This window comes from Ovis canadensis, chromosome 12 (genome assembly GCF_042477335.2).
Source record: "Ovis canadensis isolate MfBH-ARS-UI-01 breed Bighorn chromosome 12, ARS-UI_OviCan_v2, whole genome shotgun sequence".
NCBI classification, from domain to species: domain Eukaryota; kingdom Metazoa; phylum Chordata; class Mammalia; order Artiodactyla; family Bovidae; genus Ovis; species Ovis canadensis.
This window is the reverse complement of record NC_091256.1, coordinates 90,295,416-90,316,303: the sequence shown is the minus strand read 5'-3', so window position 1 is coordinate 90,316,303 and position 20,888 is coordinate 90,295,416. Positions and strand designations below refer to the sequence as shown.

The 20,888-nt window shown below is 54.5% G+C and overlaps 2 protein-coding genes across 9 annotated transcripts in view; both read right to left on the bottom strand.

Moving 5' to 3' along the window:
- Positions 1-2,067: 2,067 nt before the first annotated feature.
- On the bottom strand, positions 2,068-5,193 carry GPR25 (G protein-coupled receptor 25). Its single transcript, XM_069544996.1, has one exon. The coding sequence runs from the start codon at positions 4,213-4,215 to the stop codon at positions 2,809-2,811; it is 1,407 nt and encodes a 468-aa protein (XP_069401097.1). The 5' UTR covers positions 4,216-5,193; the 3' UTR covers positions 2,068-2,808.
- A 5,832-nt stretch (positions 5,194-11,025) lies between these two features.
- The window catches only part of CAMSAP2 (calmodulin regulated spectrin associated protein family member 2), a 96,795-nt gene continuing 86,932 nt past the window's right edge, over positions 11,026-20,888 (bottom strand). For 5 of the 8 annotated variants that reach the window (XM_069544989.1, XM_069544992.1, XM_069544993.1 and 2 more), the window contains 6 exons: positions 19,885-20,021; positions 19,168-19,388; positions 16,669-16,741; positions 15,817-15,932; positions 14,482-14,600; positions 11,026-13,863 (listed from right to left, as the gene is read on the bottom strand). In XM_069544989.1, coding sequence (XP_069401090.1) covers positions 13,558-13,863; positions 14,482-14,600; positions 15,817-15,932; positions 16,669-16,741; positions 19,168-19,388; positions 19,885-20,021 — 972 coding nt within the window. In that variant the 3' untranslated portion in view covers positions 11,026-13,557. Of the gene's footprint in view, positions 13,864-14,481; positions 14,601-15,816; positions 15,933-16,668; positions 16,742-19,167; positions 19,415-19,884; positions 20,022-20,888 lie in introns of all 8 variants that reach the window. The other 3 variants (XM_069544990.1, XR_011247577.1, XR_011247576.1) reach the window with 3 other exon arrangements.

Below are 20,888 nucleotides of genomic sequence, written 5' to 3'. Positions count from 1 at the left end.
GGGATGGTGGGGGGCAAAGGGCGGGGCAGCGGGCCGGACGGCTCACCCCGAGGGCAGGGCTCCTGTGGTCTAAACCCGCAGCTCACAAAGCGCGTTCGAGGACACGGCTTCGCTTGACCCGTGAGGAGCCCGAGCAGAGCGGACAGAAGCGTCGTCCTCCACGTGAAGAAGGGGGGCTGGAGGGCGTCTGGCTGGGGTGCCCCAGGAAGGCCCCACTGGGGTCAGGCCAGCTCTGGCCTGGGTCCGCCGTTAGCCTCAGCCTGGGGGCACCGTGACTGCTCCTTGTTCACTGCCCTTAAAGAAGGCTCCTAGAGGGGCTTCCTGGGGGTCCAGTGGCCGAGAGTCCGCCTGCTGGTGCAGGGGATGTGGATTTGACCCCTGGTCCGGAAGACCCCATGTGCCTCGGGGCAGCGGGGCCCGTGTGTCCTGACAACTGAGCCGGTGGGGCTGAGCTCCGCCCCGGGAGAAGCCCAGACCGAAACTGCAGAGCGGCCCCCGCCCTCCGCAGCTAGAGACAGTCCACACGCAGCAGCAAAGACCCAGCTCAGCCGATAAGCAATCAATAAAACTGTTTAAAAAGCTCATAGAAAATTTCCAGACAGAGAAGTGGAGGGGCCTTCCTTTGCTGTTGCCCTTTTGCAGATCAGACAGGCAGCGCAGCACCCGCCCCCCGCCCTTACCCTTCCCACCGTTTCTCAGGATTTCAGATTACAACGGGATCACTACGGTCACTCCCCGGACAGGTGCTTCATGCATGTCCCCGTCCCCAGGCACAGGGGCCACAGCAGGGGCAGACATCCTCCCTTGACTTATGGAGCTCACGTTCTGACGGGAGAGACAGACAGAAAACAGACGGCTTCCCGTTAGTTGAGAAGAGAGACACCCATGGCGCTTAGCTTGTGCCAGAGAAAGAAAGAAACAAAAGGTTTTACCCAAAGCACTCTGCGGTTCCTAATGTTTTGCACCAACAGCACCAATGCTAACAATGATTTTATATCCTCCAGGCTTGAAGTGTGTGGGTGTGTACTTAACTTGAGCAGTTGTTACCCTCTTTTTTGTTTCGCTTACCAGCATTTTCCAGTCTCCCAGCAGTGGGAGGGAAATGCTGAGTTTTGATAACTTCTGGTGAGGTAGGGGGTTGGAGGTGGAGAAGCTTCCTTTCCGTCTGTCTTTGGGGGCTTGGTGTACCAGCAAATCGGGAGAAGCAAGGGGGCAGGCCTTAAGATGGGGGCTTCGTCGGAACAGCCCAGGAGAGCACCTCTGCTGTGAGCTGGGGCCTCGGCATGTGACTCGGTCATGTCTTGTCTCAGAGAGTGACGGGGAGGGTCCGAAGGGCCACGGTGCACTGACCTCTCCAAGACTGAAGCGTCTGGAATCAGTCCTGCCAGCCCGGTGACCCCACAGCTGCAAGGCCTGCCTCCCTTGGGGTGTGGGGGGACAGGCCTGGGTGTGTTTCTTCCCAGTGTTACCTCCTAGGGCAGCAGATGGGCGGTGTGAGTCTGCTCTAACCCAACAGCCCCAAAGGCTGCCCTCCATGCCTGGAGCAGGCCTGGTGAGATCGGCTCTCCAGGAGAATTCCTGAGTTCTTTCCTGCACTGACATTTCTTTAGGCCATATCTGCTTAAAAGTATAAAGGCTGAATTCCCAACCCCTCCAGAAACCCCCAAGGATGCCGCAGACTCAGAACATGGATGCCCTTCAGCATTTGTCCTGGATGGGCCCAAAGGGAGTGAGGAGAAAGCTCCACCAGGATTTGACAGCCACAAGGCCACACGTCCGCTTTGAAGTGACACCTGGCTGGCAGCTGTGCTCCAGTCTTTTCCCCCTCCCTCTCTCTCTGAAACCTCCAAAATGGGAAACGTCTTTAAAATAGTAAGAAGAGAAGACAGGCTGCCCTCCCAGGGGGCCCACGGCGGGGCCGCTGTCCTTAGCCCAACTTGACACCAAATCCTGACCACTTTGAGGTCAGCCTCAACTCCTGGATTGAGTTTTGTCTGACCCAGTGATTAAGTGGCCCCCTCACACTCATTTCAGTCCCTTACACTCAAGTAAAGGCAGACACAGCTGTCGGGTGAGGGCAGCAAGTGTTTATTGAGAAAGGGGAACTCACACTGCGGGGCCCAGTGTGGCAGCCGGTCAGAGCATCCGAGTGCCCGGGGACAGATGCTGGAACCCTCTGTCTGCAGGGAGGCACCCGCCCAAGTCCAGGGTGAGTCCTGCGGCTTCTTGGGAGCTGGGGAGATGAAGGACGGGCCTCCTGGGGTCGCTGGCAGCAGGAAGGGGTGAGCGCGACAGCATTGAAGATGCGGACGCGTGACTCAGCACAGCCACCAAGACGGCAGAGCGCAAAGGTCCGGGATTCTTTGGAGAGGAGCCAGAGGGTTTGGCTTGGAGAAGGTATTTCTCAGCAGGCAATGGCGACTGTAGGGACCAAAGGTAACGGGCCGCCGAGACGAGAGTGGCCTCTGGGCGTCTCTCCCAGGGCGCAGAGCAGGGAGGCCACTTCCCTTTCCGAGCCCGGGTCGGTGTGGCAGGTCCATCTCGCAGGACGTTTACTGCGCTGGAGACAAAGCTCAGGTGCGCACTGGGCGCAGCAGGAGGAGAGCGGGTCTCGGGAGCCGGGCCGGGGGTTGGGGGAGGGGACGCTGGAAGAGCTGAGATTTTGGGAAAGCTCGTGAGGGAGACCCCGGGAGGCCCCGCGCACCCGGCGGAGCAGTCCGCTGCGCTCGGGGAGGTGGGGAGGTAGGCGGCGGTGGGGAGCGGCCCGCTTCGCTTCCCTGCGCCACCCGCAGCCCGCCGGCCGAGCAGCTACGGGCCAACAGCCTTGGGGGCGCTCGCCGTCTGGGCTCGGCCGCCCGCGCGGGCCGGGCTCCTGAACGGGGAGCCGTCGTCGCCGGAGAGTGATGAGGCCGAGCTGCTCCAGCGCGCCGGGCGGTCGGCGCGCCCGCAGGCCCCGCGCTGCCGCAGCTGCGCGCGGAACGAGCGGTCGAGCAGCAGGTAGATGAGCGGGTTGGCGCAGCTGTTGACGAAGGCCAGGCAGGTGGCGACGGTGAGGCCCCAGCGCAGCGCCAGCAGCAAGTGGCAGGGCAGCGGCAGCGCGCCCAGGCTCGCCAGGTGGAAGACGGCGCGTAGGGCGCAGAAGGGCAGCCAGGAGCCCACGAAGGCGCCCTCGACGGCCAAGATGATGCGCAGCGAGCGGCTCCGCGCGCGGCCCAGGTGCGGCGGCCCGCGCAGGCGGCGCGACACGCGGCAGTAGCAGACGACGGTGACGGCCAGGGGCAGCACCAGGGTCAGCAGCAGCAGCAGCAGGCTCAGGCCCTGGAAGGCGTCCGACGGCTCCTCCCCGCACTGGCTGCCGTGGCCCCCGCCGGGCAGCGGCCGCAGGCGGCGGAAGGCCAGCGACGGCAGGCCGGCGGCCAGCGCCGCGGCCCACACGCCCGCGCAGGCGGCCAGCGCGCAGCGCCGGGAGCGCGGGGAGCGCGCGGCCAGCGGGCGGCCCACGGCCAGGTAGCGGTCCACGCTGAGGCCGGCCAGCAGCAGGGCGCCCGCGCAGCGCGTGCCGGCCAGCGCGAAGCTGCTGAGCTTACACAGGCCCTCGCCGAAGGGCCAGCGGCCACCCCGCGCCGCCGCCGCGGCCCACAGCGGCAGCGTGAGCAGGAAGCCCAGGTCGGCGGCCGCCAGGTGCTGCACGAAGGTGTCCACGAGCCGCCGCGGGCCGCGCGCCCCGGACAGCAGCCACAGCACGAAGGCGTTGCCCGGCAGGCCCACGGCGAAGGCCGCCAGGTAGAGCGCAGGGATGTAGGCGTGGCTGTAGGGCAGGTCCCGCGCCGCACACAGCTCCTCCGGCTCCAGCTCGCCCGGTGCGCCCGACCCCGAGTAATAGTCCCAGGGCGCCGTCCCCGCGCTGGGGCTCCAGGGCTCCGTGGGGCGCATGGCCGGAGACGCCCGGTGGCGGACGCGGGGCCAAGAGGGAAGGTGGCTCTTCACGGCCCGTGCCCAGCCCAGCACCTCCCTTCCTGCCGCCGCGGGCCGAGGCGAATGGGTGGGCAGGAAGGGGTGGGAGCGGGGGAGGGGCAGGTGCCTGGGAAGAGAGGGGGGCGAGATTCGCGGTGGGGCGGAGGGCCGGGGAGGTGGCTTCCCAGCTGGGTCTTTGGAAGAAAAGCTCCCGGCTGGATCTCCGCCCTGCCTCCCGTGGGAGCCTGACCTGTCCCTCATCAGTCACTGGTTTTATTGAACTAGGAGTGTCAACGGTTTCAGGGCCCGGAGGCCCGGTAGAACAGGCGCTCAGAGCCTCAGTCCCTCTCACCCCTTCTTGGCTACCGGCTACTGTCTGTCTCTCTCTTAGGATTTTCCCCAAGGAGGTGCCAGCTGCCAAGATTCCCCTGGCCTCTTTGCAGAGCCGGCGGGTGGAGGGAGCCTGCCCTTGGGGGCCTCCCTACAGTCAGGGGCTGAATACCAGACTCTCCGATGGCGTTAGCTCCCTGAGCTGCTGGGTCTGGTGTCTTAGCCCAGGGTGGCATTTCTGACCAGCTCAGGTTCTCAGGGAGCCACGGGGAGGGTTTGCACCTGAAGAGGGAGGGTCAGCCTGTCCAGATGAGGCAGCAAAGCCTGGAATCTAGACCCCAGCCCTTCCCCACCTTCCTTCCTGGGCAGAACCTACCTAACGGAGCCTATGGGTGCTAGGCCCGGAGCACAAGATGGAGCAGGACTCAGCGGCAGAGGCGTTGTCCTCAACCAGGAGTCGGGAGTTTCAGAGGAGGACGGGATCCCTTGTGGACTGAGAGGCAGGAAGGATTCAGAGAGAAGGGTGGGCATGTAGCCTGGCCTTGGAGGCGGCGGTGGGCCAGGGACAGGATGGGGGCAGGGTTCCCGAGGATGCTGGGCATTGTCGGGCCCCAGCTCCTCTTGGCACGTCCTCCCGCGAGCTGCTGCAGTGAGCTGTGGCAGTGAGTCCTCCACAGAGCCGTGCCTCATTGTCACCAGGAGTGGATGAGCGGCTGGGTCATCTGGCGTTAAAAATTCGAGGAGGGTTATTTTTCCATTTTATTCCGTACAGCCCTGTTACAGCAACCGCCTCCGTGTGGCAGGCCCCGTTTTGGGTGTCACAGGAGATGCCTGTTTTGACCTTGGAGGGTCACTAATCAGGCCCCAGAGACAGATCTGTGTGTCCCATGTGCAGTGGCCGGCGTGCCAGAGGTCACACGTCCTGGTGTGAAGGTTAATGAAGTCCCCCTGGAGCTCGGAGGAGGGGGCAGCCCCTCTGACTGAGGAGGAAGTCCTGGGTCTTTCCTGGCACCCGAGGTGGGGACTGAGAGGCCCCTGGACACGCGGAGGGGGCAGAGCCCACCTGCACCCTCAGGGCAAGTTAGTGCCAAGCTGTGGAGGGACACGCAGAGGCCACAGCGGAGCCCCGCGGTAGGCTGCTGTTGCGTGTGCAGGGGACGGGGAGTGTCAGACAGGGGACCGGCAGTGGGGACAGAGAGGAGTGGACCCATCTCAGAGGCCCGAGGCGCGGGGCTCTCGTAGTCGAGCAGGCGGGCAGGCCTGGGCGGCCGGCGAGAAACGACGCAGGCACCGTCCGCCCATCAGTCCACTGAGGCCGGGGCCGCAGAGAGGCGTGTGTGTGTGTGTGTTCTGTTCTGTGTTGATTGGAGTGGGGTGACAGAATAATTTGCAATCCACGCCAGGCCCTTCTGAGGGCGAAAGCAGCGTTAACGACCGTTGACCTGGGCCATCAGGCTGGCCTGGGCTGAGCAGACGGGGACATCACGTCTCCCTAGCTACAGCCCCTCTGTCTGCGAGACACCCGGGGGAAGAAAATGCCAAGGGGCAGGTGGGGTGTGAGCACACTGTCCCCAGCAGGGGTTACTGCACGACGGGAAAGGCAGGCGAGGGCCGAGGCAGGGGTCAGGAGGCCTTTGGCCTGCCCTCCCCACCCCCAGGCCTGGGTCTTCCCTGAAGACCCCCACTCGCACGGTGTAGACCGGTGGGCTGCCTCCTCAGGTTTGGTCAGGCTGCTGGCGAAGGACATTCTTGTCCTGGGAGGCCCTGCAGCCTCCGCCCCTGGAAGGCCAGCCCTGGCTGCGCTGCCTCGCCTGAGTGGGGACACGTGGGGGCTGCCAGGGGCAGCTGGGGACAGGCCCCATGCCTCCTGGGCACACGGCAGCCCAGGCCCGGGGCGTGTGCGGTTCTGAAAGCTCGAGATGAACGCCCAGCTGCCGCAGGTGGACGAGAAGAGCCGCAGGGCACCAAGAGGGCCGTGAAAGCAGGGCTGGAGGGGGGGCAGACCTGGGCTGTTTGTTAGAAACATCAGGCCTCGCGCTTCCGGGGCCGTGGCCTTGTGGTCCCGAGTGTGCGGCGGATTCTCTCTGCTGGGGCCTGGGCGGTGGGCCTTTCCACCTTTCTCTGGGCGGCAGGAAGCCACGGGGGCCTGGCTTGCCACGTGCCCAGCCTGGCTTCAGTGATCAAAGCCAAATCCATGATGCTGGCCTCTCCTCCCCCTCAGGGCTGGAACCAGTCCCCTCGTGGCCTCTCATCCTAGTGAGCTGAGAGTCCAGGCCCCTGCAGACGAGCATGGAGCCCGCAGGGAGGAGACGGCCTGCCTCTCTCCACTCGCACCCCAGGGCCCTCTCAGGCGCCCAGGGCTCCGGCCGTCCAGAAGGAGTGGCCTGGTGAGCTGGGTCAGCCTTGCCCCGAGCACAGGCTCATCAGCTCCTGGGTTGGTGAACAGGGCTCCCTGTCACTGTGCTTGGCACAGGCCTGTGTGAGATGAGAGTATAAACACAGGGACATCCAGGGCTTTGAACTAGATGGTCTCCAGGAGGAGGTTTTTTTTTTTTTCCAATCCCTTTATGGGCTGTATATTTAAGCTCTTACCACTGTCCCCCTTAATGTTAATTTTTCTGTCCAATCATCTTTAACTCTTTGGGGAAAATTTTGAAAGTTCTCTCGCCTTTTTCATCATGAAAGCCTTGGTCACATCGCAGAATGTGAAATAAGAAAAGGCGTTCTGGCCCTCCGGCAGCACGACACACCGGTGAACCTTCCAACCAGTGAAGGACATTTTCAAAACAGAATTCGTCAGTAGTCCCGTTGCTCTTTGCGTTTTCCGTTTTGTCGACGTCGCGTCTCAGATGTCCTCCACGTCCGTATTCCTCGAACACCTGCTTCAGAGGCGAGTTTGCAGCCAGATGGTGCATTTTCAGGCTGCCTGTCTCAAGTAATGCAAATCCACGGTTTCCTATGTTGCTGAATCTTCCGATTCCTTTGCTTTGGTCATTTAGGTTGGTTGTAGTATTCTTTTGCAGTATTTTTATTTATACAAATTTGTAATAAATAACAGCACTTACCACTTTTTTCTTCATACTGTTCTCTGAGTATAAATGCCTTTGTGAAGGACAAAGGCTATCAAATTTTTTGTGGCTTGATACAATTGCTTGCAATGATCGCTAACTGGCATCATAGGAGAGCATAGCTTCAACACAGTCTTTTAGAGATACTCATTGGTAAAATGTCTTTCCACTTTAACAGGTAATGAGGTAAAGTGGTAACTCACTTCAATTTACATTTCTTTGAAAACAGTAAGACTGAAAATGTTTCCAGATGTAATTCCTCTCATGTGAACTAATTATGTCCTTCACACATTTATCTATTATAATCTTGTGTCTAATAATTTATATCAACTATTTATTTAGAATAAATCATTATTCCATTTGGTTCCAGTATCTCTCCAGACTTTTCCCCTTAGCTATTTAAAATTTTTGTTTTACTTTTTCATAGTGGAATTGGTTGCTCTAAGCAATTTCAGAATTTAGAATGTTACTTTCTCTTTGATGATCTAGAAACAGGCACTTTATTTTTTGAATGTATTTATTGGGCTGCACTGGGTCTTAAGACGCGGCTCTCGGGATCTGGTTCCCGACCAGGGGTGGGGCCTGAGCCCCCTGCACTGCGGGTGCAGAGTCAGCCACTGGACCACCAGGGAGGCCCCTTCAATCTTCTTGTTAAAAGTTTGTATCATCTTTTTAAATCCACATAAATGGTTTTTTTTTTTTTTAATTTCTAACTTTCCCAACACCATCACATTAAAGCTATCTGTAGGAGCCCCGCTGTGCCGCGATGTTGCGTTCACTGTGCACACACCCACCATGCCGTGTCCTCGTGTCTGCGTGTGTTCAGTGAACACACAGGTGGGGTTGTTGGTGGGAGAGGCTGGCGTCCATGTCCGCTTCAGAGCTTGACTGCCACGTGCAGCTGGGCTCCAGCTCCCGTCTCAGAGCAGGCAGGAGAGGGCCTGCGTGACGGGGGAGGACTCGTGGACAGCAGGGGGGGACACCCCCACAGCAGCTCTGCACCCCAGTCCAGCCCTGCCCCCCTGGGGAGCTGCAGGCTCGGCTGCCCTGCCTCCCCACCCCCCCGCCCCAGGTGTCTGTGCATAAAGTGGGTGGAGGGTCATGGTCTGAGATTGTCCTGGACACCTCCTGAGAGGTCATCCCCACCTGGGGGCTTTTGGTTTGGGCCAGCACAGGTCCCTGGGGCTGGGGTCTCGGTGGTGAGTGCCACAGGTGAGGGGGCTTCTGCTGCAGAGCTGAGCGGGCGGGCCGAGGCATGGGCTGGTGGCAGCACGCGGGCCTGCGGCCCGTGGTGGCAGAGGCGGGTGTGTCCTCAGCCTCTGGACAGCGAGGGCGCTAGAAACGGGGGCCTTGCCTTCACTCATGGCCACTGACCGGGGGTGCTTCCTCACACACCAGGCTCCCGAGCCCTCCGTGTGTGTATGTGGCTGTGCGCGCACGGGTGCCAGCACGTGGAGCGGGGAAGGGTGTCGGGGAAGGCCAGCAGTGGTCCCCCCCCGCCCCCACACCACCGCAGGCTCCCCAGCCCAGGGCCAGCCCCACCCTGGGTGCCAGGGGTGGAGCAGGGTTTCAGAAACTCTCAGGGACAAACGAGACCGGCGGCTGGGAAGGGGTAGGATGGCTCAGCGTCCCTGGGGAAGTGCTTTGGTGACTCAGAGTGAAAGTGTCTCAGGGCCGCAACCTCACTGCTGGCCTGGGGGCGGCGGGTCAGGGGTGAGACGAAGAGGGTGGCTTTCAAGGAAAGCGAGATTCCACCTCCTGCTTCGGGGCTGGAACCCGAGAGGAGAGCAGCAGGGAAGTCCCCTGGCAGGACAGGGCCCCAGGGCGTGTTTGGAGAGGAAGTTGCAGGTCTGGGTGGTGATTACTCAGCCCACAAGGGTTGCTTGCCAGCACTTCCCAGTGATCTCAGCCCGCCTCTGGTCACCGAAGCAGGACTGGTGGCTGGGAGGGAGCGCGGGGCAGGGGCCGGCCCTTTCGCTGCCGTGAGCCTGCCCTTCTTGCCTGGGCCCTGCTCGACCCTGCCCCCCCATGCCATGCTGCCCATCCTAGCAGGGCGGACACCCCACCTGTCAGTGAACAAAAGACAAGATGACGATGACGGGGTGCTCGCTCTCCAGCTGCCCCCGCCTTACTGGGGAGCACGCTTAGCGCAGACCCGGCACCATCTCCAGTGCGGCCAGGTCGGCCTTGAGGCTGTGTCCGGGCACCACGGTGAACGGGCGACGTCCGGAGTCACTCTCCCAACTTGGCACAAACGTGAGGAGCCGAGGAACCTGAGAAGGTCCTGATGGCTGGGTTTTTCTCACAGCGACTTTGTGACTTATCTCGAAATGCCACACATGCCTGAGTTTCAGTGTCTACTGGGGATTTCCCTGCCGGCTGCTGTGACCCGGCCGGGTAGGCCCGGGAGGACTTCAGTCACAGCTGGGCTGAGCCGGGCTTCTGCAGGGGTGCGGGGGCATCGGGACCCCGGTCCCCCCTGCAGAAGAGACGTCCTGGCGGCTCGGGCAGCGGTTGAGGTGGATGGAGGCTCGGGGGGTGCAATGTGCGGGGACTCCTGGCCCGGGTGCCTCGGTGCTGGACCGGAGAGGAGGAAGGGAAGCCCTCAAAGGCTTGGCCTCAGTGACTGGCGGCTGCTGGGGGCGCGGACCTGCCCAGAAGGTCGAGGACTGGTTTCTGAGCTGGCTGAGCTGTGGAAGACCATGAACTTCTGGGTGAGGGGTGAGACGGACAGTGGTGGTGGGGAGGCCAGGTTGTATGGAGGTGTCTAGGCCTGGCAGAAAGCGCACGGGCGGGCAGGGCCTGGGGCGGAGCCCTGAGACTCTGCGTGCAGGAGAGCTGGGGCCAGAAAGGAGGGGAGTAGCCCACCCTCAGGTAATAGCAGTCTGCAAACTCAAGCTGCCCCCAGGCCCCAGGGACAGTGAGCGCCAACCAGAGGGCGTCGCACCAGAAAAGCCGCCGCAGCGCTCTTACTTTGAGGGCAAAACTATCTCTAGTTGGAAAGTAGGGGTGGGTTTCCCTGGTGGCTCAGGTGGTAAAAAAACCTGCCTGCAATGCAGGAGATGCGGGTTTTCAATCCATGGAAGACCCCCTGGAGAAGGGGGTGGCTGCCCGCTCCAGTACTCTCGCCTGGAGAGTCCCATGGACAGAGGAGCCCGGCGAGCTCCAGTCCAGAGGTCACGGGGTTGGACACGACTGAGCGACTAACACTTTCCCTTCACACACTTTTTAGGTTTTTCTGTAAGTGCTCTGGTCTGAATGAGGAGAATCCGCAAAATCAAAGTGAAGCTTATGGAATGATTGTCGAGGCCTGGCTCCTACTGCTGCCGGAGCTGGGCGAGCTCAGCAGATACTCACTTGTAGAGGCGCAGAGGGTTAATTCTGGCATTTTAATTATCAATTCACCAAAAAAAGGGAAGAAATACAGGCAAAATTAATGCAAGGTGAGCACAAACGTCTCTGCACCTCTGTGTAGACCGTCTGAGCTGAGCACAGACAGCGACAGACTTTCCACACTAAGTCAGGACTCAACTTCTAGTACTAATCACCTCTCATGAATACCTCACTTGTTCAATTTAAACAGAGGTTGAGAGACAGGAAAACCAAGTGACGCGTTTGCCCAGGTTCAAACATTGGCCCCAAGACCCCGTATTTTAGTCGAGAGACAGAAAAGGACGTTCGGAGCCATGCTTTTATTCGAATGAAAGGGGAAGAACTACACTGCACCAGGAAGTAGCAAATAGGACAGTACTTTACAGCACAGCATCGTAAAAAACCTGTAAGCAACGCTCCCGAGTGGACAGGCAGCACACCAGACACTGTGCATCGCCCCAAGTGTCCACGGAGCCACAATTAGAAAGCTGGCTTTGGCTTTAAAAACAGCCAACTGAACTGAGACAGTCATGACACAACTGAGGGGGTGAAAAGCTTCCCAGCGCCTGTCGCACGGCAGAACCTGGCAGGCCGCACTGGTGACTGCGACAAGGGTCTGGCAGACTCAACTGAGCGAGTATCCAGCAACGTGGCCTCCGTGAGGAGAAGCACCAACGTGTTTCCATAAGTTGAGGACTATCTCCAGACTTTACGAAATAGCATAATTCTCATTTGTATAATTTTAAAAACATAATTGAAAAAAACCCACAGACTTAAATATATCCATATTCCTCTGCATGAATAAAGTGAACCATCACGCTGAGAGCCAGGAGCTCTTGGGGCGGTATTCACCCTCTACCTTTAGGCCTTGCAGACGCCACTGGGCACACGCAGACTTGAGAACAAAGGGTGGTCCTGTCTGGATTCACAGTTACTTCCTCCACTGTCTTGCATTCAGTTTAAAAAAATTTAATGGCCAAGTAGTATCACCAAGAAGACTGCTTTGATAAGGGCAATTTCGTTGATTAAAAAGAACAAATTTAGTAATGTTGAAGGCTTCTTAACTCTCCTTTTGACAATTACCACATTTTGATTAGGTTCACTATTTTTTTAAACTAGTCAATCTATTTGACAATCATTTCCTTCTAATTGTGACCGAAATGGTTGTCTGAAAGGTAAAATGTGCAATCCCTCAGTTTTAATCTTCATATATTATATACACAATATGTATACACTTAAAATATAAGAGTTACATATATCCTGGTCTTGTACATGCAAACAGCAGATCACAAATAGTTCTGAGCTACACACATTATCTTCTTGCACAGGTATTGGAAAAAGATCTGTGAAATTTTCTTTTTTACAGTTTAAACAAATATACATAAATATAAGAACATAAATTACAGTAAAATATTGACAGCATTTGAGAAGATGCTGATAGGCCAGACGCACTGATGCCGAAGGCCTTATAGTAAGAGAGAGGCACAGTCCAGGAACACCTCACTCCTACTCTCTTTAAAAAATAAGTGGATACATCATCATATGAGATATTAGTTAATTTCTCTGAACAGCTCAATTAGAGAAATGTATATATTTTTGTCTCTACTTCCCATTAAAGAAAACAGACTATGCATCTCATATATGCTACAATACTGTCTTTCCGTCTAAGTTTACATGTTGTCACAACACTGAAACATAACAAGGTCACAGAATCATTCAAGTCTTTTCCTGAGAATGAAGTTTTTCCCCAACTAACCCTCTGCACTGTTCAAGGAACAAAAATCACACAGGGAAGAGTTCAAGTGTGTACTTAATCGAGGCTGTCCCACTTGAAAAGGATGAAAAAGAAAAAAAACTCAGAATCAGTGAAAGAATGGGAAGCTATTTAAAAATTAAAACGTAGCCCTTTGTACATGTTTAAAAACTCTAAATATAACTTTTCTATCAGTTATAAATACAACGGAAAGACCTCTCGAGAGCGTGTGGCAGGAAGTCCTCCATCTTCAGGCTCAGACTACTCAAAGTGTCGCTCATTTCTGCCAGCTTATAAAGTGACATGCTTCAAAAGAGACAGAAGGCCTTTTTGTTAAAAGAACAATCTAAATTATTCTGAGTTGGCCAGAAGTGGTGTAAAAACAGCTCTGATTTAATCAGCAACTTCTTATAACATCTTCTTGGTTAAGCTCACGTGGTTTCAAGTGAACTATAGCAGCTCTTTACAACTCCTCTTGTTTCATAGGAAAACGTTAATACTTGAGTGAATAATAAACACAGACCTGTGCGTGCTTCGCAGGGTCATCTGGCCAACGCGCTGGCACCGCTGAAGCACGGGACTAGTGTTTCTCTCCGCGCCCTAAGAACGGCGCGTGGCGCCTCCGAGGGTCTACTTCCTACTCTTGTGATCTCCACATGAAACCAAATACAAACGTCATCCTGGAACAGACTCCCAGGGGAGAAAAACAGCCAAATAAACCATCTGAAGACACTCATGTACATTAAAAAGTAAAAAAAAAAAGCAACAAACAAAAACACACAGCTGATGATCCTGGCCACACGCCAACTAGTGTGCGCGCGTGCGAGAACTCAGCGCTTTGCTGCATCGAGAACCCAGCAGGCAAACCTCCACCAGTGAGCCGGACACCCGCCATCACCTGGCCTGTCACCTCGGTGTGTCTCCAGCACTGCGGTCTACATTCCAGTTGTCATGACAACAGGGCTGAACGTCCAGTTTCAATGACTAGAAGTCTGTTGGCAATTAGAAAGGATTTCTATAGGCAGGAGGGACGAAGTGCAAACTTACCATGAACGTTCAGAAGCAGGTATCTCCCAGCTCCTATGCTTTAGTGGGTAGCAGTTTTTTGGGCGTCACTGGCCTCTTGGCCTGCCACAAATGGCTGTGAATGGTGATCGCATCAACACTGGCAGAGAGAGTTTTAGCAGGTATGTGGCTGAACTGTTTCCTGTCAGAATTGTATTTGTAAAGGCCCTCGATCATCTTTTTGGTGACAGACTTCGGGCCTATCCCGGCCAGCTTACTGATCTCTTCAGTGTCTGGGCAGTAGGCGTACAGAGACCGGAACTGGCAGCCCGAGTCCCGGAACAGGATCAGGAAGTTGTTGGCATCTGACTTCTCCATTTCCTTCAGGATCACAAACAAAAGCAAGACAACAACAAAAGCCCTTAAACATTCTGCTGAACACGGAACGTTCACATGGCTGTGCTACATTTCGTGACGCGTAATTTAAAACCGAAACTCCTAAGCAGCTAAAGTGAGGGGCACGTAATGCAAGCCCAGCACGCTGGGACTGAAGCGTGTGCAGGCCCCTCACGGCTGAGGACCTGCTGGCTGTGCCGGAATCAAGGCCCTGGAGGAGCTTCAGGGTCTGCGGGATCTGCTAAGTCCCTACCGCTGGCAGCCAGGCACTGGCCATCTCCTTTGCGACACAGCTCCATTTTAAAAAACGCAAATCACGTAATCTACGCTTAGGAAATGTGACTGAGTGACTCTGGGGAAGAAATTATTTTATAATTTTATATTTTCATCTTAAGTCTATGCCTAGTCTTGAATGAAATGTGCAGTCTTCCAGAATCCCATCTGAGAGTTAAGTCCGTCTAATAATGAAAACATAGTTACACGCCCTTCATATGCGGCTGAAATTCTAGGAGTCCCTAAGGAATGCTTTTTCTTGAATTGAAAGAGAAGATTCCTACAATTTTAAGACGTTGCCCAACCTAACTTTCATGCAAACATGCTTACCTCCAGTATTTTTTTCTTCTGACCTTCATTTACTTTTCCAGCCAAACAGCAATGAGCTAAAGCATTTTGTATTATGTGCTTATTGGATTTTGCACTGGGTTCTTTGAAGAGCTTTGGTCCTATAAGAATTTAATAACAATAACAGTAAAAATAACTTTGCTAAATCAGAAATACTACTTATTAGTACTATTTGTATAGCATTATTAAATGATACAATTGTCTCCACATGATCAAACTCTAACATGAAAGCTCTGCCCTGCTACGTCAGGACACGGTTTTATCTGCGGGGTTACACCTCGCGGTCTCCTCCAGCCTCCTGAGGTGGCCTGGAGGGTAGCACTTTCTGCCACTTTCCTGGAATGTTTGCACCTGAGAAGGCCCCTCCTCCCTCGCACTCACCTCCTCAAGGAGGCCTTCAGTAAGCATGCAGAGAAACCAGTTCTTTGGAAGAGAAAACAATTAGCCCTGATTTGTCGTGTTTACCTGTATCTGGAATAAATCACTCCCACCATGGCTGACTCAGAGCTACCAGTGGTGCTGCAGCCATGTAATTCCTGGAAGGTTCACTGTGTGTCTGACAGCCCCGCAGGTCTGGGCTCCCCCGGGCCCGGCAGACACGGCTGTTGCACTGACCTTACAGGCTGCTGGGCCGGCTGGAGCCACAGGGTAGGGAGGAAACAACTCTGGGGAAGTCAGCAAGCTCTGTCCCCTGGGCCTTCAGGCACCACTTGGGGGTCAGCCAGATGCCAGCGGGATGCAGGTGGCCCCGGTCACCTCTCCTGCCTACCTCTCCTCGGCCGTTCCCACTTTCTCTCCTGCTTCGCTGCTTTAGTTCTCACCCACGTGGTATTCTGCGTGCTTCTCCTTCGACAACGCCTCCCCCAACAGAGAGAGACCAGGTGCCCTCCTGGACCTAAGGCCTTCCTTTATCTTTCAGAGCCTCTCAACGCTTGCTCCAGACCCTGAAGGCCCTCATGAGGGGAAGCACTTGGCGGAGCCGAGGTGTTCCCCGCACTCATGACTGATGTGGGGTGGAGGGACCTCTGTAGATCAAACTGAGACAGCCTCAGACCTAGACTACAACACAGAGATGGGCAGGGTTTCTAAGGGAGAAGCGGGGGGCTGAGGGCTGAGGGCTATTGCTATTTTTCTGAAGCTAATTCAACTGGGACAAGTCGCCACCACTCTGACTGGAAGCTTATCACAGACACTGACTTACCTGAAAGAGGCCGCCTGCCTTAGCCACCGTTTCCGATCGGCCCTCTGAGGGCAGCGCGCCCCGCACCACGTCTCAGCCCCTGCCCAACTGCTTCCCAAGGACGGGCGGGCACTCACCTGTGTACTCTGTCCCTGAGGCCACGGACGACGTGGTGGAGGCGTTCTCCCAGTCCTTCTCGCCATTCCGGCTCCCACACCGGCTCGGAGATAAGAAGCCTTCTACAGACTCTGATCTGAATGACATAAGACATGCCCTGTAATGTCCCATATAGAGGAGAAACATCTAGGGCTCAGGAGGACGAAGGTGAGTGCCAACCAAACTCAACTCAGAGGCTTAAAAAGAAGAAGATGGCGGTCATTCTGTCGTGTTCACAGCCGCAGAGCTGAGACCTCAGTGGGCACCCCCCTGAGTACCTGTGGAGGACAGAGGTTCCCACAGGACAACCGACAGTACCTGACGACCTTCACTAGGAACCTTTTTTTATATGGGTGCTATGTTATAACATGTTTCGTAAGACCAGGAAATACTGATTTTTAGCTTCTAATACATACACTGGGTTGGTCAAAAACTTCATTCTGTTTTTTTCCATAAGGTGGTTTGAAACCTCAAACTAACTTTTTGGCCAACCCAACACAACCTTGAGAAAGAGGGAGCGTACACAGGCGCTTTCCTAAGTCACAAGAGGGGGAACCTAGAGCGGCTGGCGCGCTGCACACGAGGACGCTCCGCTTCAAGCTCGGCTGTAACACAGCCACCACAGCAGCGGCTGGCCACGTTACGGGCACTATCCTACCGATGCCACTACTCTAAACCCAAAAGGAAAAACCGAAAGACGAACGGACCTCTCCATGTTTGTGTGTTTTAGACACTCAGACTGTCCTAGTCAGCAAAGCTTACAACCGCCCATGATTACGGTGCATTTGCTGAGAACGCTGTGTTCTCAGGAAGACACCTGCGCTGTGACTCACCTCGGGGTCCTCTTCCCTGAGTGCAAGCTCTCATTATCTCCCATGTTCAGTGACGCCAGAGAAAGGCTCGAGACTGCAAAGACACAACAGATTTGTGATCCTGAACAAAAATTAGAAATTTTAAAGGGGCAGCTGGAGAAGAGTGTTCATTAGGCAACACCGGTGCATGGCAATTGAGCTCGCACAGTTTCCTTTCCCTTTCTAACACATAATACGTTTGCATGCATGTACACACAACCTATTCAAAATGGGCAAGGAGCCTACTTTTGAGAACTAATGCGATAAGTGCAGGAGACTGAGAGGTACAAGCCTCCAGTTGCGAGATGAATGAGTCAGGCAGCTGACGTGTAAGGTGTGGGGCGCGCAGTCAGTCACTACGTAAGCTCTGTGCAGTGACTGATGACAGCTAGGTTAAGCCTGGAGATCGCTGTGAACCACTCTGTCGCATAACAGGAACTAACACAGTGTTGTGGGCTGACTGTGCGCCAACAGCAAGCAGACTCATAGAGAACGAGGTCAGATTTGTGGCCGCCAGGGCCGGGGGAGAGGCGCCTGGATGGAGGGGCACCGTCCTCAGCACGCAGGCCTGGGGGCGCGGTGGCAGCTCCGCCTACCCTTTCCCCGACGCTGCGGTGGCGCGCCACACGAGAGCTGCCGAGACACGGACCCTAGGAGTTCTCAGCACGAGGAGAAAACGTGCCTTTCTTTTTCTGAGGTGTTTTATCTATTCAAGATCATGGATGCTCAGCAGATTTACTGTGGGCACCACTTCACGATATATGCAGATCAAATCACTAGACTGCGCATCTTAAACTTACAAAGTGCTAACCGCCAATCACATCTCAACAAAACTGAGAGAAAAAAAGGATAACATTAATCAGTCCAAAATAAAGTGGTAATAAATGAGTGCTTATAAGAAAAAAACTAAAAAAAAGAAAAATTAACAAACTAACAAGAATAATAAAATATATTTTAGGAATATCTAATTCCCAGGTAATGCTGGACTGGATAAAGCACAAGCTGGAATCAAGACTGCCGGGAGAAATATCAATAACCTCCGATATGCAGATGACACCATCCCATGGCAGAAAGCGAAAAAGAGCTAAAGAGCCTCTTGATGAAAGTCAAAGAAGACAGTGACAAAGTCGGCTTAAAGCTCAACATTCAGAAAACTAAGATCATAGCATCTGGTCCCATTACTTCACAGCAAATAGATGGGGAAACAATGGAAACAGTGATAGACTTTATTTTTGGGGGCTCCAAAATCACTGCAGATGGTGACTGCAGTCATGAAATTAAAAGATGCTTGCTTCCTGGAAGAAAAGTTATGACCAACCTAGACAGCATATTAAAAAGCAGAGACATTACTTTGCCAACAAAGGTCCATCTAGTCAAAGCTATAGTTTTTCCAGTAGTCACGTGTGGATGTAAGAGTTGGACTGTAAAGAAAACTAATACTTCTGAACTGTGGTACTGGAGAAGACTCTTGAGAGTCTCTTGGACATCAAGGAGATACAACCAGTCCATCCTAAAGGAAGTCAGTCCTGAATAGTCACTGGAAGGACTGAAGCTGAAACTCCAATACTTCAGCCACCTGATGCGAAGAACTGACTCACTGGAAAAGACCCTGATGGTGGAAAAGACTGAAGGTGGGAGAAGGGGATGGCAGAAGATGAGATGGTTGGATGGCATCACCCGCCCAATGGATATGAGTTTGAGCAGGCTCCAGGAGTTGGTAATGGACAGGGAAGCCTGGCGCACTGCAGTCCATCGGGTCACAAAGAGTCATACACAACTGATCAACTGAACTGTTCCCAGGTAGCAAGTCAATTTGTTAATTTCAGCCAATACTAGGTATCAAAACTTTTCACTGACTACAAAAGGTGGAGTTCTCTTTACTTTTTAAATTGAACTACAGTTAATTTACAATGCTGTGTTAGCTTACGGTTTAAGCAAAGTGATTCAGTTACACACACACACACACACACACACGTTTTCCAGACTCTTTCCCATCATAGTTCCCTGTGCTGTACAGTAAGTTCTTGTTGTTTATCTAATTTATAGTCATGGGTATATTGTAACCCAGCATCCTAACACTTACCACACCCCAATACCCTCTGGCATCTGTTTTCTATGTCTATTTTATTTTTTTAAACAGTTCTCTTTAAATAGTGTTACATTATTTTCCTTCAGTTTCAGAATAACTATAGTGATTCAGTATAGAATTCAGCGTATAAATCGGTATAGAATAAGTATAGTAATTCTTAAGTTTCAGAATAACTATAGTGACAACCCAGGAGATGGTATGTGAGGGCGAGCGCCCACCGGGCTCGTGTTCAGGCTGGATGTGAGCACTCGAGTGTGCTGTTGGCCATATGCACGCACGTGCAACAGGCTCCACTCGCAGGAAGCTTTCCTGCCCAGTTCAGCGCCCTCTGCGCCTCCGTGCCACTGCCGAGCTGGGGTCTGCTCTAAGCCACCTCACCACGCGCCCGTTACCTGGGGGGCCTTTCACGGGCGTCTTGGGGGACTCGAGGTGATCCCTGTGGATGGACTTGGGCCGCTGCTTCTTCTGCCGGGCCACCTGAGGCCGGGGCTTGAGGACGGCGTCCATGTCCTCCATGAGCTTGAGCTGCTTGCGCCGCAGGTACTCCTGCCGGATGAACTCGCGGCGTGCCCGCTCGTCCTCCTTCTTCTGCCGCTCCTCCTCTGTCCTGCGCCTGAAGACCAAGCGGGCCGCCGCTTACTGCGCAGGCATGGGGGGGGCGGGGCGGGGGGGGGGTTAGGCTTAGGGTTAGGGGAGGTGCGGCGAGGGGCGGTGAGTGCGCGTGAGGGGGTGAGCGTGCGCGGTGAGCGTGCGTGAGGGGCGGTGAGCGTGCGCGGTGGGGGGGCGGTGAGCGTGCCTGTGGGCAGAGGTGAGCGTGCGTGAGGGGGTGAGCGAGTCAACACCTGGAAAATGCTCCATTTAACGTGTGCCTGGGACAACTGCGGTCATTATATCATTAATAAATTACTACTTTAAAAAAATGTGTGTGTGTGAGAAAAACCCAGGAAAATTATTTAAAGTTAATGTTTCAAGCTTGGGATAAAAACATGCAACCAATACTTGAATAAATGAACTTCTAAGCAGCACCCCGGGTCAGCACTGCGTCCTCGAAGGGTCCCCAAGCGCCCGGCGCGGGCCGGCGGGACGCCCTCCCCGCGCGGCAGCCGCACCTGGTCTCCTCCTTCTTGTGCTCCATCTCGGCTTCCAGCTGCTGCTTCCGAAGCTGCGTCTCCCTCTCCCTTCTTAATCGTTTCTCCAACAAAGCTGCCCGCTTCATGGCCATATCATTTTCTGCCTTTTGATCATCCTAGGGAATGAATTTCATTGAGGAGGAGGACACTCAGGTACCAATGTCCTCATTTTCAATGGCTGAGGCCACAGGTAGTGGTTACTCTTAGAACTGAGAATCCAAATTACCCGCTGAATCTTATTCCAACCCCACCACAAATGGACATGTTCCAAAAGGATGAAGGAAGAAATGAACTAAAGAGGCAATACTTTTACAAATAACAAAAGACACAAACTTCTTTGATTACATGTTTTCGAAACTTAGGAAGTCAGCAAAGAACACCATAAAATGGGGGAAAAAATGAAAAAGTTTTCTGGGCCCTGATAAATAATTTACAGAGTGGAGAGCTTCTCCACACATTTTAAAATTCCATTTAAGCTGTATTTAAAATACACGCTTAATGTAGAAAAGTAAAAAAAAAAAGCACCAAAAAAACAGCCACCCAAAGTTGTATCACATAAACGAAATTCCTGCTGCACCATTTTTTTAAGTGGAGGTTCTGACACTTTGCTCGCTGGTTCTGCGCTGCACTGCAGGCTCTCCCACAGAAGAGGCGGCGAGTGTAATTATACTTCTGACCCCAGGACTAGCTAGAAGGTGGGCCCTGGGCCTCCTGGGCCTGCCTGGCTCCTAAGCAGACTCTCAGGGCCTGAGTTCTCAGAAGTCAGGAGGAACCAGCTGGAGAATTAGTTCTGACACATTCCCAGCACAGTGTTGGGCACAAAAGACACGAACCGTGAAAAAGACGGGGCTCCTTAGGTGAAGGAGCTTCTAGACCCCTACCAGCTGGGGGGAGGAAGGGGCACAGCAAGGTGCTGGCACAGACACTCAGCCACAGCTGTGCTCAGAATGGAGAGTCAGAAGACAGCCTGTGAATAGCCAGGC